Here is an 18,923-nt window from a genome sequence, read left to right as displayed (position 1 = left end):
GCAGACCTGGTCTCAGATTTAAGTGGGGGTTTTCTTGCCTATATCTCTGGTCACCTCCAATTTGTAGAATGGCATGCCAAAAAGCTGTAAGAACCTCTTTTTTGAAATAAAGACTTTAATTGTGAAGGCATTCAGTTGCCATCTCCCTTACACATTCCCTTAGACACCCATATCATCTGGAGTTCCATTACATGTATGGGACAGTATCAATTTTGGATTGTATCCAATGTTAGTCCTAGTTAGAATAGGCCCACTGAAATGAATATGACCTAAGTTAGACAAACATTGGGTGTTTTCTAACATTTGTAGAAAAGTGCAACAGATGACTGCATGTGGCTCTCCACATCCAACTTCTTCATGAGTGATCCAGGACAGACTAATAGGCGGACTCTTTGGAATCCAGCAAACCATCACTTCAGTGTCCTGGACCGTTTTGTGCCCTTTCACATGTGCTGCAGCAGATTCTTTTCCTGCTAAGCAGATTTTAGAATAATTTCCAAGTCACCAGCTTAAGATAAAGTGTTCAAATCCCTGATAATCATTAAATATATTCTTCCCACTTCCATAATGTAGGAAGGAGGAAATGAAATAATCCTATACTTTACACAACGCAGAGAGTGCTCAAGGACACTCCTTGCTTTAAATCCAAGCACAGATGCAAGATTAAATGCATCTGCAGTCATCTTTATGCTGAAAATGAAAGGACCATCTGCTTCTGTTAAGTGCTCCCCCATTGGTTATTTAGGACGTAATCCTATGCATGTTTAGACAGTAAGAAGTCCTGCAACTCCCAGCATTCCCCAGCCAGCCATGCTGACTGGGGAATGATAGGAGTTGTAGGGCATTTTCTGTCTAAACATGCATAGGATTGTGCCCTTAAGCAACTATTTTGCTGGAGAGTGTTCATCCCAACTCTTGCAGCTCCAGTGTGCTTGCAGATCTGTCCAGCATTATCTGCAACGTAGGTCAGGCCATTGGGGATTCCTCTTTCCTCATCTTTCTTTGGAGGCAGTAGATGATAGATCTCACTTTGGCACTTCTTTGGCTTGCTCCCAAGTGGTTTCTCTTCCAGCTAGCTATAACACTGAGCTCAAAATCTAGGACATCTAGAGAGGTTGAATCCTGTAGGCAATGCACTAGCAAACCAAGCGTCTGTTGGTTTGTGATTAAATACATTCCTCATACCATTCTTCCCTAACGGCAGCATTAGAAGGCACACTATTCATGGAATATTGCAGATCGGAATATTGACGCAAGTAACTGACTTGCATGGCACCTGAAGCCCTCTGTCTCCACGGCATCCCAGGTAGCATTGCACGTGTCCCGTGACCACCGAAGAGACTATTCCTTGTAAGGGACTGTTTCCCGAGAACAGACTTCAGAACAGTGCAAACAGATGTTCTTTGGCAACAAATGGTAGCAAGCTGAAATGCAACAGAAGTCTCGTCATTACTTCAGAAGAGCCTGGTATAAGGCTAGGGAATGCTTCATCTCTTTTTCTTGTTCCATACAAAAGACCAAGTCCCTGAGGCAGATGCGTGTTATTCTTGGACGAAGATACGGCTTTGCAAGGCTGGGTGATGTGTTCAAGCCCTAGACAGAAAAGACGGGGAGAAAAAGAGGGGTGGACATTGAAAATGAAAAAAAATCAAGTTGTACAATACAAGAGAAACAAAAATAAAATCTTGTGTAAGTTTGATGCTTTACCCTTACGTATTTGCCCTAGATGTCTTAAGGTATTGTTCCACCACCATCCTGTCCCTTGGTCAAACAGGCCTAAGGATTCATGTTAACCATCCTTTCGTTGGCACTGCCCGTACCATAGCAGCACATGGCATTCTGAAAAGAGGAAAAGGCTTGCTACCACAGCAGCGGTTTTATTATAGCTTCATTCAAAACTGAAACATCCCCAAACAAATGTGATGGTGTAGCATGGGCATAGTTTGAGACAAAGCTATGGCAGGTAAGATGGACAAGAGCTGGCCAGTTGGAGGGGAGGGACTGGATATGAATCCCTAAAATTTCAATTTCCACCAAAACAGGTCTACTCTTTCAACTGAAGCAATGATGCAAGTATTTTGCACTACTAAAAGTGCAATCCTATGCACGTTTAGAAGAAAAAAAGTCCTACAACTCTCAGCATTCCCCACCCAGCCTTGCTGGAAACTGTTTAGACAGGAAAAGAAAAAATCCTACATGTATAGGATTGCATCCTAAATTGCTCATGTTCTAAGCATATAAATCTCCATTTATAAATACATTCAATAGTTACAATTTGAAATAACAAGCTTAAAGTTATGTATTTTAAGTAAGCAACACAGTGCTGGAAAAAAATGAAGGGATATATATATATATATCTGAAAATTTAGGATTTACTAGCTTTCGTGTAATCTAGAAAGGGATTCCATGTTAGGAAGAAGAAGAAGAAGAAATCTTCAGCAAGATCCATTGTTGCTTGGATTACCTAACAGCACTTCTCCATGTTAAGGAGCTCCCATACTTTGTGCAACCACTGATTCACTAATGGAATTTGATTGTGAACTCTATTCTTGCTGCCATGAGACAGACAATAAATCCTTGAACATATTATGGCTACTTGTTTCTGAAGAGCCCAGCTACCTACCAAAATGTTTACGCTATCTGTTGAGAGCTGATATGCAACAATCAGTGCCAAACATTTTTCCCAGCAAAGAACACACGCACGCTCATATCAGCAATTTAACATGTTGATAGGATGTGCTCCACTGAGCAAATCTCAAGCCACGAAAACGATCTTATGCTGCAGTAAAGCCACATTATGTCACTACTGTATTGTATTCTTGAACAATCATCAGGTTGTCTTTAGACTGAGTTCTGTGAGCAACTGTTGTAGGCAAGAGACTACTTAAATGCACTCTGCATGACTGCTGCTAAAAAATGTTCAGAAAACGCAACCATCCCATAGTACTGCAGCAAGACAGCTAAATGGGAATAGCCAGGAAGAACTTATAACACCCATTTCTCAAAGAACTGCACTGTCCACCAGCGCGTCTTCAGAAACAAATCAAAGTGCTGGTTTTAAGGATTAAAACCCAAAATGGTCTAGGTCCTGAATATCTGAAGGAAGACAGAGTTTACTCTGGCCTTGAAATCTGCCAGAGTGGGTCCCCTGATGCTTGAGATTGGGATGTTGGAGATTTACTGAAAAGGTACATTCTGGGTTGCCTCTTGGCCCCCACCCAGGAAGGCAGGGATCACATGATTGTGCTCTTCGCTCATTGAATGCCAAGTTTCTTACCCGCCCAAGGGTCTCTACTTCTCTTGCTCGGCTTCGTCCATTTTCTCTCGCTGCCCCTTATGCCTGGAATTCTCTTCCAGAGCATTTGCGGATTATGAGTTCAATTACTGTTTTTAAAGCTCAATTGAAAACTTTTCTGGTTTCTACAGCTTTTAGAACCTGAGTTTGTTCTTACTTTCACACTGTTAGTTTTATTGCCCCCTGTGCCAATTTGGTGCATACTCTTCACTTTCTTATTGTTTTATTATGATTTTATTAGAGTGTAAGCCTGTGTGGCAGGGTGTTGCTGTTTTATTCTTTTACTATGTACAGCTCCATGTACATTGTTGGTGCTATATTTAATTATTTATTTATTTATTACATTTTTATACCGCCCAATAGCTGAAGCTCTCTGGGTGGTTCACAAAAATTAAAACCATAATAAAACAACCAACAGGTTAAAAACACAAATACAAAATACAGAATAATAATAATAATAATAATAATAATAATAATAATAATAATAATAATAATAATTCAAGTGTCTGCTGCTTCCTCTGGCTGTGCCCCCAGTTCCTTCAATGGCTGAGGAAGGAAAAGAAATCTAGAGGCAAAGCAATTATGGCAGGAAAAATTTGTCTAATGAGCAGATAGGTACAGCCAGTCCCTTTGAGAAGCTAAGTCACATCACAGCTTTTGTGAACTGCCCAGAGAGCTTCAGCTGTGGGGTGGGGTATAGAAATGAATGAATGAATGAATGAATGAAAGAAAGAACGAACATACTGGACTAAGATGTACATAGGCTGGTAGCCCATCAGTGAGGATGGGGTTGGACACCTCCATCACACCATACCAGAATGGACCTTCAAGGTAAGTCTTTGATGCCCCCTTCTTTGTATGGTGTAAAGAAGCATCCAAAAGACTGGAAAAGCAAAAAACAAAAGGAGGAGAGCACCCAAACCAGGTCAGAAAAAAGGAGAAACAGTTTCTCAGGATGCAAATAATTTATTTTCACGAAGCCCAACACATTTCAGCCTGTATTTTATTCAAATACCTTCCTCAGGGGGCTGTAACATTAATAATAATACAGTAAAATACATTAAGGTAACACATAACATTAAAATATGTTTTTGTTATTACGTTAATTAGGCACATTGCTGCAAGGGCCTATGCCCATATGTAAGTTTTAAAACTTTTAACTAAATACAGTGCCACATGTGGTATTAATAAAATCATATAAAACTGGTTTCCAACAAAAGTATGATAGAAAAATCCTTTGTGTCTTGAGAACCCGTTTCTCCTTTTTTCTAACCCAAAAGACGGGGACATACCCAAGCTGAACTGGCTAGCAAGGGTCTTGTGGCTGACCTTAAGGTGCTTTGCACTTCCAGTTTGCCTCACAGATGTGCTCAGTTGATTGCCTTCTGGAAGATAAAAGAGTTTCAATGACTGCTTCAGGCTAGCCTCAGCTGAGGAATGCTTGCTGCTCAGTTTTCACACTGCTAGATGTAGCTAGGCTGGACCCGGGTGGATACTTGGTCTCAGAGAGAAGGTCTGGCTGCTGTGGAATGAACCAGGGGCCTGACAGGGCTATATTCAGAATTTCTGAGAACCACAGGGTGGAAGGGAATGGTAGCTAGGCTGGCCCGGGTGGCTGGGTTGGTTCCAGTGCTTTAGCCAGAGAGACCTCCTGGCTACAATGGCTGTTGCGATGGATGTGACTGAACAGCCCAAGGCACCCAGAGTTGCTTCTGTTACAAAGGCAATAGCTCTTGTATAACGAAGAGCCTGCTGTGTAGGGCCCTGCATCGAGATCTGCTTTGTCAAGCAGATCCTCTACCCAGAGCATAGATGCGCAGGCAAAAATCAAGAAAGCGGAAGATGCCCTGATTGTCATAGATGCTGCTACCCCATGGGCCCTTTTGTGGGCAAGGTCAGAACGTTTCTCACTGGGGTCTTTAAGAAGAACATGATGGCCCTGGACAGGAAGGTGACCCACTGAGGTGTCTACGAGTGGAACACTCAATTAATCCATGGGGAATGCCCTTTCTGTCTTGAACAGGTATGACCCATTCAGCATCCATTAAGCCATCGAACGCACCTGGGAATGGAATTTCTCTGTTGTCATCAGTTCCTGAAACAGAGATGCTTCTTTGGACGCCAAAGTAGTAGTAAGCTTTGCTTGTGGTGTGGGACTGAGGCCTAGGGTGGCAATTGCCTTAGGAAGTAGCAGGAGGAAATTACCAATGTTAAACAATCTGTTTGGAAAGTTGCTCTGTTTGAGCCAAGTCTGACCAATCTTGAACTGTTTCCTGGTCTAACAACTCTGGGGAAGACTGAGGTTGGCAGCTTCTGTCACCATTGGCCCTATGTTCAAGGGGGTGCCCACTGGACCATAGGGAGTTGGATATCTGGTAGTCTGTGGTCCAGGAAAGCTGAAGACGGGGAATTTTCCATCCATGTAAGATGGCAGTTGTCTGTAGCGGCACTGGTCTGGGCCCCTTGCCCTGCAGACTCCAAATCTTGTGTGTTGATTTTAGCGCACACTGCTTAAGGCAATTCTGTGTCGGAGGGCTTTGAGAAAATTGCCTCTAGATTGGTGAGCTGTGTAGCGCTGCCGTGAGGATTGCTCACTGGTGTGGCTTCATCTGAACTGCTGCCTTGTATTGCTGGTGATGAGGTCCGCCCTGCCTGGAAGCAGTAGCGAGATCACAGGGCTCAGGAGAAGCAGCAGCGGTACGATCAGGGGAGCATGATGCCAGCAAGACTTGGGCGGCGGCAGGGGGTGGGTGGGGGCATGCTGAAGGATGTGTGGAGCTTTATTCATCCTGACAGGCACCTTTTTCTTCTCAAGTCTCTTTGCAGTCAAGGTTTCCTTCCCTCCTGGAGCCATTAGGGTGACGGAGGAAAGGGGAGAAAAGTTGTTGTTGTCGTTGTTGTAATTAAGAAAAACTTACGTGAAGGGACTGCAAAGATGAGAGGATTTAAGAAGAATGTAAAGGCTTCTGAAGGAAAAAGAAAGTTTAAAGAAATAGCCTTGAGAGAGAAAGTATTTATCCTGGGCAAAGCAAGAAATGAATTGGGGGTGGAGCCCAAGGCAGCAAATACTCATAGAATCACCATCATGTGAATCCTACCTTCCTGGGTGGTGCTGAGGAGACAACCCAGTCATTTGGATCCCTCCTCACACTATACAGAGTAGCCTAATAGAGGATCTTCACCATAGTAACAATCCTATTGTTGTTCTGTATTCCTAGGACAGGGGTGGGGAATTTGTGGTCCTCTAGATTTTAAATACAACTCCCATCATCTCTGACCATCTGCCATGCTGGCTGGGGCTGATGCAAGTTGGAGTCCAGGAACTTCTGGAAGGTGACAGGTTCCCCAACCTTTGTTCTAGATCAAAGGGAGGTAGCTCCTCCTCTATTTTTAGGGGCTTGGCAAAAACCTTCTAAAACTCCATCTTATCTATATCCCCCAGCTTTTAAAATTTCAGGGGGAATGTTTTGGCCAAGAAGTGGAACAGAAATATGTTTATTATTTTTTATCTGAAAAGTCTTTAAGGATATTGATGAAAGTTAGCTTCAACCTTGCTTAGAGACAGTTGAACAATTTAAGCCAAAACAGTTCAAAATTTAGCAGCTGGTATAAGAAGGAAGCTTGTGCAGCAAAAACAAACAAACAAACAAACCTGGTATGCAAATAATTTAGGATCAGCAAACATACCTAAGACAGCACTTGGAATAGTTAGAATCTGCTTTCCAGATTTTTTTCCTGCTAATATGATGCAGCATCATTCCCTAATTTAAACAAAAACAATAAAACTGCCATCGTTTAAAGCTTCCCATTTGTTCAATGGCTTGGAACAGGATCGGCACAGAAGAAAGACCGCTGGTCACATACCATAGAGAGAGAGAGAGTGTCCTGGTAAGACACAAAAGGGTCATAGTTCAAAATAAGGCAACCCCTTAAGGAACCGGGGGGTGGGGGAGCTTTGTAGCACAGCTGCCATTACAGGGTTGAAAAGGAGGTCAATCCAAGAGGATGCGCAGAAGACCCCAGGCAATATTATAAATGAAACAGACCGCAGGGGATTCTCAGCAATCCAATAGTCATGTCCTTCAGAAATCAAAAGAACTTTAGGGAGGTGGAAGTATTTACTTTCAAAACAGAGATGATCTTCGAAGACTTACTACTGAGCATTCACACACTCTCATCCAATGAAAAACAAAGCATATGACCCACCCACCCACCAAAAAACTCCACTCCAATAAGCAATCTCCTTTGTAAAGAAGAAAACTTCTCAGGGGACTGCAGTCCATGACAGCTTATGCCAAAAAATGTGTTAGCCTTTTAAGATGCCACAAGACTTGCGTTTGCTGCAACAATTAACTCAGCTGCCCCTCTGGAAATGTTACGGTTAACATTTCCCTAGCTTGACCTAATATATGGCTTACTCAGGAGCAAGCTCCACCAAGTTCACTAAGCCCGTTTACTAACAGGGACTGGCCGGCGAGATCACATTACGCCAGTCCTTTTCCAGCTTCATTGGCTGCCAGTCCAGGTCCGGGCCCAACTCAAAGTGTTGGTATTGACATTTAAAGCCCTAAACGGTTTGGGGCCAGGTTATTTGAAGGAACGCCTCCTCCCATATGTACCTGCCCCCGGACCTTAAGATCATCTACAGGAGCCCTTCTCCGTGAGCCCCTGCTTAAGGAAGTGAGGCAGGTGGCTACTAGAAGGAGGGCTTTCTCCGCTGTGGCACCCCGGTTGTGGAATGAGCTCCCCAGAGAGGTCTGCCTGGCGCCTACACTGTACTCCTTTCGTCGCCAGCTGAAGACCTTTTTATTCCCTCAGTATTTTAACACTTAATTTTAAATTAAATTTAAATTTTACTGTTTTAACTCTGTATTTTAATCTTATATCAATTTTGCTGCGTGGTTTTATCCTGGTTGTGCTTTTTATACTGTATTTTGTAATTGTGCTTTTAACCTGTTGGTTGTTTTATTGTGGTTTTAATTTTTGTGAGCCACCCAGAGAGCTTCGGCTATTGGGCGGTATAAAAATGTAATAAATAAATAAAGTTAAATGGGGCTTACTTTCAGGTCAATGTGCATAAGATTGTGGCCTTAACCTTAAGAAGTACAGCACCTACAACTAGGAGTTTCACAATTAGACATACTATCTAAAGAAGCGTCCAACTAGAACATCCACAGATTTAGAAATCACAGTAGGGCTCCCACTGCATCCAGAATTGCATCTTTCGTGTATGGTACTCTTTGAACATTTCTCCACACCGCATTCCTGCAGTTGAATGTTCATTTTGTAATTGTATGCAATCCTGTTCAGTTTGAATTTGCATCTTGGGTGTCTTCATGAGATGTATCACTGGAGCCATTAACCAAGGGACACTTGCCCAATCAGTGTGGAGCAGTTCAGTGTAGCCTTGGCACTCTGAGGAAAACATCACAAGCTTGTCCAATAAGGAGGCATGCATTAAGAGGGGCCAATAACAGGCTGAGCACATGGTCAGGTGCAAGGGCACCCAGGAGCAACCAAATGAAAACCATGAAACTGGCTATCCAGGTAAAAACTGCGCCTCCCATTGCACGGAAGAAAACATGCATTCCAAAAAAGGACCTTATACAAGGTATCTCTAAATTTGTAACACCAGACCACTATGGGAGAGTTGGTATTGACTCAATACAAATTCTTAAGAAGTTGTATTTTTAACATATTAAATACTTTTAATAATATTTATCGGTGGTTTGTAAAAACAAACAAACTTACAATTAAAAAGAAGAAACAGTTCCTTACCAATGATTTCGCTATGCAACAGTACTCGCAGGTTCATACAAGCATAAGGGAGAAATCTGTTTGGTTCACGTTTTCATTTGCACTTCCTGAACCAAACCACAGCTATACTTCAATATACACACTTGTAATCTTGGCAATTCGTCTCTCCAATAAAAATACACAGAAGGAAATGTCTACATTATATTAGGGAATGTATGCACAAAAATACACACATTAGTGAAGACACACAAAACCCATTACACTAAGAAGGAAAATGCTTGCAAAAATGCATATTAGGCAAAATTCGCAACAAAAATGCATTCATTCTGAGAATGCATTCATTATGAGAAATGGTCAAAAATGTGTACAAACTTTTGTCCGGACTTCAACTAGATGCCTTTAATAGGTCTACAATTGCAACATGATGAAAATAGCTTTTGCCTTTTTGTGTCCAAAGCATTTAAAATTCAGAAGTATACTGCCTCTTCAACTTGGTGGTTCTATTAAGCCAGCCTTCCCCAACCTGGTGCCCTCCAGATGTGTTAGACTACAAATTCCATCATTCCTAGCCAGCATGGGAGAGAAATCAAAATAAATGCACACAGTAACCATGCAGGAGAAAAATCAAGAGCATACCACAGCCCATATTGGTTTTAGCCTACAAGTAGAATTGTTCAACAGATCTGCAGAATGAGCTAGAGGTGCCTAAAATCTCTCCATATCTTTCATTATGTACCAATATCAAAGAGCCATCATAAAATCCTACGAGATGGTACATGACTCCCATTTGATAGCATTTTAAACCCAGATTAAGCTTGAGTGGATGTAAGTGGAAGGGCACCTTCTTCCATATGCCGTGGGAGCGTGAAATTATATAGAGCTTTTGGCTTTATGTAAGATCTAACTGGTCTAATTAACCCTCCCCCTTTAGATTCAGCCTATAGTTTGCTGCATTTTGACATCAGTGGAGTGATATCCAAGTCAAGATCCATTCATGTTTTTTAAATAAATAAATAATAATAATTTATATCTTACCCGCCTTTCCCTCTGGATCGAGGTGGTTTACTGATAGCTGCTAAGCTAGAATTAGCCAAACAGCAGAATTCCTCCCACCGTGTCTTCATTGTTATAGTGTGAAACTCTCTCATTGCAGAGAAGACTGCACTTCATATTAAAAGTTAGTATCGGCAGAGCTAAAGCAGAGGCATTTTCAATATGCCAGAGATCTTGATGCATCAGCCTCACAGCCCAAAAAATACAAGTGGGACCTGTGACAAACTGTTCCCGAGTGTGGTGTTCCTGTCCAGAATACTCCATTCCATTTCCCCTGCCTCCTAGATCTCTATCCATGCCCCAGACAACATTCTGTGGCCACTTACTATGCTCAGTCCTCACTGGGCCGTTTTGGGATTTTTCACGCCCTAGAGAATTTTTCTCTAAACAATTTTTTATACTTCTACAAACCTTGGAGAAGCATACCCCTGGAGCAAAACAATACTTCCCTCTTGCGTGTAGTTAGTGACATTTTGGCTAGATAAGCAACAGCGCCTCTGAACATCAGAAATAGATGGAGTGAGTTATATCCATCATCAGGAGACTAGCCGTTCCCTCGTGCAAAAGGACTCACTCTCCTCCGCAGAAGGTACATGGGGGGCTGCAAGGATAATGGGGAACCAATTCTACGAGTCGTATCCATTCCACTGGTGGGCAGACAACCCAATGGTATTAAAGCCTCCTACGTTCAGCAAAGGTTGTAGTTCACCTCCATTTTTAAATGGGCCCACCATGTTATAAATTTATTTTATGTATATGTCTTTAATTATTTTATTTGTCACTGTCCGCATGTATGCTGTTTTTTTTAAAAAAATATTTAGGTAAAAGTTTATTTACGAATAAAAGGTAAATTAAGTAAGTTTTATATTTAAAAGAAAGCCAATGCATGGTTTGGATTTCACATGCAGCAATGAAATCAGAAGTCTGAAACAACCAAATACACACTTTTAGTTGGCAGGAGTTCTTAAAGTTGCAACCATTTTTCAAATGGAAGAATTCCTATTGTTTCAGTTTCAGTTCACACACCACTATAATTAGTCTAAAGCTCCATTGTATACTGTTACATTGGTAAACTTAAGCTGACCCCTCAATAATAGGTTATGAGAATCTCCTATCAAGATGAAAACATCTTAAGACAGTTTTCTAACAGTAAAACAATTAAGTGCCTGAGAAAGCAGCAGCTTTGATTTTTTATTTTTAAAGGAGAATGAGAACTTTGGGGGCAGATCCGTGCCCCAGTATGAAAAGCAGAGAAAGTTTTCACTTTAACAACTCAGGAATAAGTGTGTGTATTTATGATCCTGTTATCTTCACTCAATTGGGAACTTCACCGAACTGTTAAAGATCTACAAGAGTCTAGTGTTAGTATTCAGCTGTGCAGCTGTCCTCCCCCAATTTCCATTGTGACATTTCTACAAGTCTTTTCAAATGTAACCAACGGAGTGTTTTACACATTGAGACAAATTACTGGAAATGTAGTGTCAGTTTATTCACTATTATGCCCAAGATTCATGTATGCATGTCACTTTCTGTGGCTACATCAGATCCTTAATATGTACCTGGAGGTAACAAATACTGTACAAAGTGTGTCACGTTGACTTAATAGACAATTATTAAACTGAAATATTCTGGCTCTCTGCCATATCATTTTAAATAATCTCTCATCAAGATTATAAATCTCTTGACCCTTCACATGTCATCAACATTTGTGTTATCAATATGTTCAGCCCAAGGCTACAATACAATTAGTCATTTAAATTGCAGATATCTTTCATGAAAGAAAATAATTAAGTTCATCTCTGTATAGGAAGAACATTCTATGGGCCACCGAGCTGCATTGCTTAAACCTATGAATGGCAGCCGGGAATATTTTAGTCTGTTTACATGCAAACATTTTATGTCAAAGGCATGGCTTAAACTGACAACTGCTAGGAAATTCAGAGATAAAGCTGAAACTCCACCCTTCACTGACACAAATGTGATTAGATTGTAAGCCTATGCGGCAGAGTCTTGCTGTTTACTGTTTTACTCTGTACAGCACCATGTACATTGATGGTGCTATATAAATAAATAAATAAATAAATAAATAAATAAATAAATAAATAATAATAATAATAGGCCTTGCAGCACACACAATTGGCCTGTTTGCACTTAATGACAACCCACTGGGTTAAAAAAAAATAAAGATGGGTTGTCATGCAGTGTACCTGCCTCTTCTGCTTTTACTACACACCCCATGAACAGCTCCTTTGCAGGTTGTGGACCTAGACCAGAGGGTTGTTCAGCCCTTAAACAACCCAGCACTTAAGCTATACTACCAAGCGGTTTGGTTCAGACATCACACTCAGCAACCTACAAAGTAGTCGATCTTAACTTGTGGGGTAAAAGCGGGGGAGGCAGGCAAGCCATAGGCAGCCCGCCGACTCTCCCCTGCTCATGCACGACAAACCATTGGTACCGACCATGCACAAGAGGGAAGTATGGGTAGGCTCTGGGTCACACACACAACACATTTGTTGTTCCCTTGTCTCTTCCAATGAAACCACATCTCAGTTCCACAGACAGTGTCAGTAGCCTGGGATGCACCAAACACTTGCACTAGAGGGGCCTAAGTCATCATGCAAATGATTTTCATAATCTAACATGCTCAAAGACAACCCTTAGAGAAGAGGTAGTTTCTCTGCATAAGTCACTAAAAATCAACTTTGGCATTGTTTCAGAACCGCTAGGGATGGGACAGTCTTCAGGTTTGTGGAATCACACACACACCCTGTCTGTGTGTGTGTGTTTGTGTGTGTGTGTGCGCGCAAGCACGCATGTGCCAGTGTACCACCTAAAATTAACTGCCTACCTAAGAAATCTGTGTGTTTTGTCCAAAGCATGAGACAGATCTGGATTATAGCCAGCCTTTATGTTTTCAAAAATGGAGACGGCCATTGCTTCTTTATTTTCGTATCCTAGGTGTAATTGATACTTGCAGCACATAATAGCAACTCATTCTTTCATATACAGGCACAATCTGGGTTACTACAGATCAGCGATTCCAACACGAAACTGAGCTGCATAGACATGGCTGAAGAAAGTAACTCATACTGACTGGGTTTGGACAACATGATAACCAACAGTTGCTTAAATAGTCAACTGTTGCTTAAATAGTCAACCGCTGACTACTATGTCATCTGGCAAGCCTTTTCCACATCTCAGGTGGTTATTTCCCAGAAATAACCAACGCAAATAATCAACGGTGTGCAGAGTTTACTATTTGCACAACCGTTGATTATTCTGTTGTGTGTCGGGCTCCATTGTCTATTTCACATGCCTCCGGAGTCATGAGGCAAGAGTGGCAGGAATTCCCGCCGCCCTTCCCAGTGAGGTGCCACAGAGGGTGGGTTTACAGATGAGGAACATTGAGGCTGAGAGATACGCGCTTAGTATGAAGGCAGTCATGGCAGAGATTTTTTTTTGAACTTTAAATCTTTAAACCCTAGGGAGTAAAAACAACAACACTGGAGATTTGCTGCAGAACACTCATATTTACCAGTTGATCCTGATCTACCTGCATTAGATCCAACATTTAATGGTCTTGGGCTGTTACTAAGACACAGTCTTCTTCTTAGGTTCTCTTCAGTTTGTGTATGTTTTAATGAGTCTGTAAGGCAAGTTCAGAAACAACAGATCCACAATCCCATCATGGCAACATGCTGGCTGTTCTTCACCTGAACTGGCCAATAGGGGAATTTGGCAACGGGCAATCTATAGAAAAATGCTGCCGTGTATCCTGCCCCGCTAACCAGAGTGCTCCTGTTTAGGGTTCCAGTTAGTCATGCTCTCTTCCAGGATACCGTCAGCTCTTAGGGGTTCAAGTGGGGTGATTTGCTCTTCTCCTACCACCTCATCTTTCCATTTCTTTTCAACTGACACTCCACATTCCTGGGCTCCTGGAGGCCATGGAGGATGCAATGCCAATTATTAACCACTAAGCTCCGCACACTTCCATGTGCTGCAGCATCAATGGGATATTATACTCCTTTGCCCAATATGCATTCCCAAACTTTAAAGAGAAGATAAATGACAGCGCAACAAAGTAGTTAAGAGGAGCACACTTCTGTTTTGTGCAATAATAGCCAGGAGCACAGAAGTAGGAGGAACATGCTGGCATACACAATACACACCTAAGTACTGTACAGATGAAAGCTCATCTGCATTAGGCAAAGATTTAGGCTGCTGTTCTCAGGCAGTGGTTTGTTTTAGAAAAGAGTTGCATGGAATTGTGGGACAGTTGCACTGTTTTGGTAATGTAAGGTTGAGGGTCTCATTTCTATGCAGTGTATTACCATTACCAACCTACCTAAAGGTATATAGTTGCTTCTTGGAGAATTAGTGTACAAAGCTCTAGACAACATGAGACCAGGATACCTGAGAGAGCGTCTTCTCCCTTACTAACCTGCCTGGTCACTGAGGTCATTGGAGGGCCTGCTCCTGGTGGTTCCACATGGCCCAATGGGAGTCCATCAGGACAAGAGTCTTTCGCGTGGTGGCCCCTGCTCTTTGGAACTCCCTGCTCCTGGAAGCGCCAACACTATGCTGCTTTCAGCGCCTCCTGAAAATAACTCTTTTCCAGGAAGCATTCCTCAACTGACCAGCTGCTGTATTATTGGTAATTTGTTTTAAATTGAACAATTTAAATTTGCTGTTTTTAATTTTCTTTTTTTATTGTTTTATTCCTGTGTTAACTACTCTGGAATCTATTTTAGATATAGAGCAGTATATAAATATTGAAAATAAAAAAAATAAATGCACTTAAGTCTCTCTCTCTCTCTCTCTCTCTCTCTCTCTCTGTGTGTGTGTGTAGAATTCCCTATCTCTGGAGGTCAGGCCGGCGGGCAATATTGTGTTGTTTGAGGAGCCTGTGGAAGTCTTCCCTGAATTGACTAGCCACAGTTTTTACTGGCATTTGGTTTTTAAAAACTTTTAATATGTTGTTTTGTTTTTTATATGTTTTAATATGGTTTTTTATTCTTTTACCCTTCATTGTTCACTGCTCCACAATCTGTTTAGACCTGAAATAGTACCTAAATATTGTAAATATATATATATAAATAAATAAATAAATAAATAAATAAATAGCTTCCACCTCCTGGAGCCTTAGATACCATGGTGCTCTACTTGACTCTTTCCCCTTTTAAAAAAAGGGTGTTGGAGCAAAGATCAAGGGCCGTTCCTGTATAAAAAGTTACTTCTAGTTTAAGATGATGATTCAACTCAACCTAATTCTGCTCTTGCTAGTTTAGCACCTTGACTGAAGTAGAACCCCCTCCAGAAGCCCTTTAAACAGCTGTATTAACTCAAAGTTCAAAGTTAATGGCTCCATTCAGAAGACACCTTAAGCCATGGCTTTAACCATGGTGGTTAAGCTAGAAAGCCAGTCTGTGTTCAGAAGACACCTTAAATCATGACTTTAACCACAGCCTCTGGTTAAAGTCATGGTTTAAGGTGTCTTCTGAACACAGCCTATCTTTCTCACTTAACCACCATGGTTAAAGCTGTGGACTAAGGTGTCTTCTGAACAGGGCTGAAGTTTGAGGCATGCAAAGACAGCCATACAGCTGTTAAGATAAAGCCGGGCAGGGTAAGTCATAGCAATACGCTATGCAACATGCTACACAGCTCCTGATGCTTAAAACTACCCAAACAGCTTCAGCTAGAGAGTGGTATCGAAATGAAATAAATAAATAAAACAGTGAGAACTAGAGACCAACTACCATTCTTTAAAGCTGATGGGCCCTTGGCCCTGCAGGAGGAAATACCAACTATATTCTATGACATGCTAGACAAAGTCTATCTCCTTTTATAGGGAAGAGCTAAGGGGAGATATGACGGGACCCTTGACCCTAAGGAGGAAATAATACTCAGCAAGAGAGGTCTACCCTGGGACTTGTGAGGGACAAGGCAACATACATTAGCTCACTTAAGGCACAATTCTATGCATGTATAGACAGGAAAAAGCCCTTCAACTCCCAGCATGACCCAGCCAGGAGTTGTAGGATTTTTTTTCTGTCTAAACATGCATAGGATGGTGCCCTTAGATAACAAAATGACTCCACTGAATTGTATAGGCACAGGTTGGGGCCATCAGCATTGCTATTTTATTTAATACTGATAGATCAATAATTGAAGCTGGACTGACGCAAGTAAAACATCTTTAGTCTTGACATTTACCTGCCTTGGAAATACACATTTTTTGTACTCAAGTGATTCAGTTCTACATATTTAAATTAGTCAAGTTTTCTGAAAATATGCTTTTGGTGATTCCTCGTGCGTGCAGGCCCTCAAGCCACATTTTTCCATTTCAAGGCCATCCTTTCATCTCTGAATGAACAGAATACTGTTTACTTATCAGGATGTTTTGTTTTCCTTGTTATGCATGTACGGCAAGCATTTTGCTTCTTTAAAAAGATTTCCAAGAGATTATTTGATTTGGGGGGGGAAAACACTTTATGATCACAACTCTTATAAACACATCTGTCAGTACACATTTTCAGAGCCATTTACATCACACACACTCCACTTCCAAACCCCAGCAAAAAACAACACCACACCACCAAACAACACAAGGTTTCCAATTTTGGATTCACATTTTCATGGAAAGAGCTAGAACAATCTCTTGCCATACAATGTGCGTTGTAATCTGGAGTATTTTACTATAAGAGAGTGGTTTATGTGAAACAAGTTTTCTCCATTCCTGAGGGAAGCTCATGCAAATAGCATGGAGACAGGCTGGAATAAACTAACTAGCTGGGCCTTATGCACCTGTAAGATCTAAGGAGCTAAAGAGCATTCCACAGCGTCAACAGAAATTATTCAGGCTCCAGCAGATTGGTGTACTATACTGTGAGTGATAGAATGTATGATGTGGGTCTCTCTCTCTTTCTCTCATGATTAGAAATCTGAGCTTCTGAAGCAGGGCTTGGCAAAAATTGTTGCAAATGTTCTCTCCCTCGTGTAAGAGGTTTAACTCAACTGTCACCACCGACAGCCATTCCAGCAGGATGTACCGGTGGAGATGAGAGAGAAAACAGGGGCCTTTCCATCAGTCCTGCTGAAAGAATATCCCCCCCCTCTTCCCTCCCTCCCTATTATCTTTTCCTTGTGTGCCATGCCTTTTCAGATTTTAAACCTGTGGGTAGGGATTGTCTTTTTTTTTTTTTTTTTACTGAGACCTTATTGGAAGAGGAGTGCATTAAAAAAAACGTTAAATCACAAAATAAATCAAGTTATTCCTTATCTCATACATTATCTGGAAAAGTTATGTTAAAGAAAGCAAGGCCTTTTACATTTAACACGCTTTGCATTAATATTCAGCTCAGATCCATATATGAGTGCAAAGCAGGGCCACTTGTGTACAGATGAGATGTTTTAGTCACAGGTAAGCAAGTGAAGTCTTAATGCAACACACACAGAGATGTTTATGTTCACACTTCACAGGTACACTCATTGGGGCGCTGTCACTGGTTCCATCTCCCTGCTGAGTGTCCAGATTTACCTCTATAGTGTGCAAAGTGGCCGGTGCATGCTTAAAAACCCAGCATGAAATCACTAACTTGCTATGTTTTATAGGCGCCCTCATAAATATGCAAAGGGAATGTACAGTATACCTTAATGAGTGCTTCCATTTATGCAGCACAAAATGTTGCATTCTATTGTTCCGATGCATGACTCCATTGCCACTGGCATTTTCATCTATAGTGTTAGGTAGGATTACAGCACAAGTGTTTAATAAGGCAGGAGTCACACCAGCGACAGCAAGAATATGTCCAAGGGGCAGCCATTACATAGCCTCTAGAATTATATAAAAGCAAAAGCTAGAAATAATTACTACCTAGCTCTTCTGTAGCCTTTGCCTGCTTAGTTGTAAGCACAATGATTTACCTAATGAAAGCTTAATGATAAAGGGAGGGACCTGGGAAAGTTGTTACACCAAGCTCATGATTTCAAATCTTTTAGTTGTAATTAAGCTAGATAAAAGCTCATTCTACATACAGACAGCCATTAATTTATTAAAATTTTAAGTTACACACCCAAGCTCACAGGCAAGTTAATATTCCTGCTGGTGGGTTAATTTGCTTTTGCTGGCTGGTCAAAATGTTCTTCCACCATTCTTACTCTGAGAAAAATATCATAGCCAGAGCTCACTTGTTCCCATCTACATTCCTTAAAATTCTGTATAACTGTGTTAAGGATGGACTTGCACAGATGCTCAAGACATCTGAAATCCAAGAATCCATGTTGTGCATTACACACACAATTTACTTTTTAAATCTGGTTTCCCCAATAAGAAAGGCTACCAAGCCTATTTGTGTACCTGAAGAAAAGGGATCAATTGCTAATGTACATTTAGGTCTACAACTGGGACACTGCAACAGAATGTTGTAGCGTAGAGGGTTCCAGCCACTCCATTCGATTCTCACTCACTCCTTTGTTTCTTTTTCCTTTAGTCAGTCAGCATTCTGTGCCCAATGAGCATATTCAGCTCTAACTGGGCTGTTTTGTAAATTCTTCCCAATTTTTTTTTTTTTGCATTGGGCATATGTGCCTAATCCCAGCTATACTTAAATATTGGATTTCTTCATTTATTTCTCTAGACAACTCTCACTTCTGTTACCAGGGACATTTTAAAACTGCTTCAGCGAGAGCTACAAAGTGACCTATCCAGACAATTATGTGTCTCATCCTCATAGGGCATGTCCTGCTTCTGGGTTCCTGGTTGACAGCTGGTTGGCCACTGTGTGAACAGAGTACTGGACCAGTTGGACCCTCG

The 18,923-nt window shown here is 41.4% G+C and overlaps 1 protein-coding gene across 1 annotated transcript in view; it reads right to left on the bottom strand.

Annotated features, from left to right (window-relative positions):
• Nucleotides 1–1,328: 1,328 nt before the first annotated feature.
• The window catches only part of TAF4B (TATA-box binding protein associated factor 4b), a 58,546-nt gene continuing 40,951 nt past the window's right edge, over nucleotides 1,329–18,923 (bottom strand). Inside the window, exon 14 of the mRNA XM_063129829.1 lies at nucleotides 1,329–1,593. Coding sequence (XP_062985899.1) covers nucleotides 1,450–1,593 — 144 coding nt within the window. The 3' untranslated portion in view covers nucleotides 1,329–1,449. The remainder of the gene's footprint in view (nucleotides 1,594–18,923) is intronic.

This window comes from Elgaria multicarinata, chromosome 7 (genome assembly GCF_023053635.1).
Source record: "Elgaria multicarinata webbii isolate HBS135686 ecotype San Diego chromosome 7, rElgMul1.1.pri, whole genome shotgun sequence".
Lineage (NCBI taxonomy): Eukaryota > Metazoa > Chordata > Lepidosauria > Squamata > Anguidae > Elgaria > Elgaria multicarinata.
This window is presented reverse-complemented; position numbering and strand designations above follow the sequence as displayed.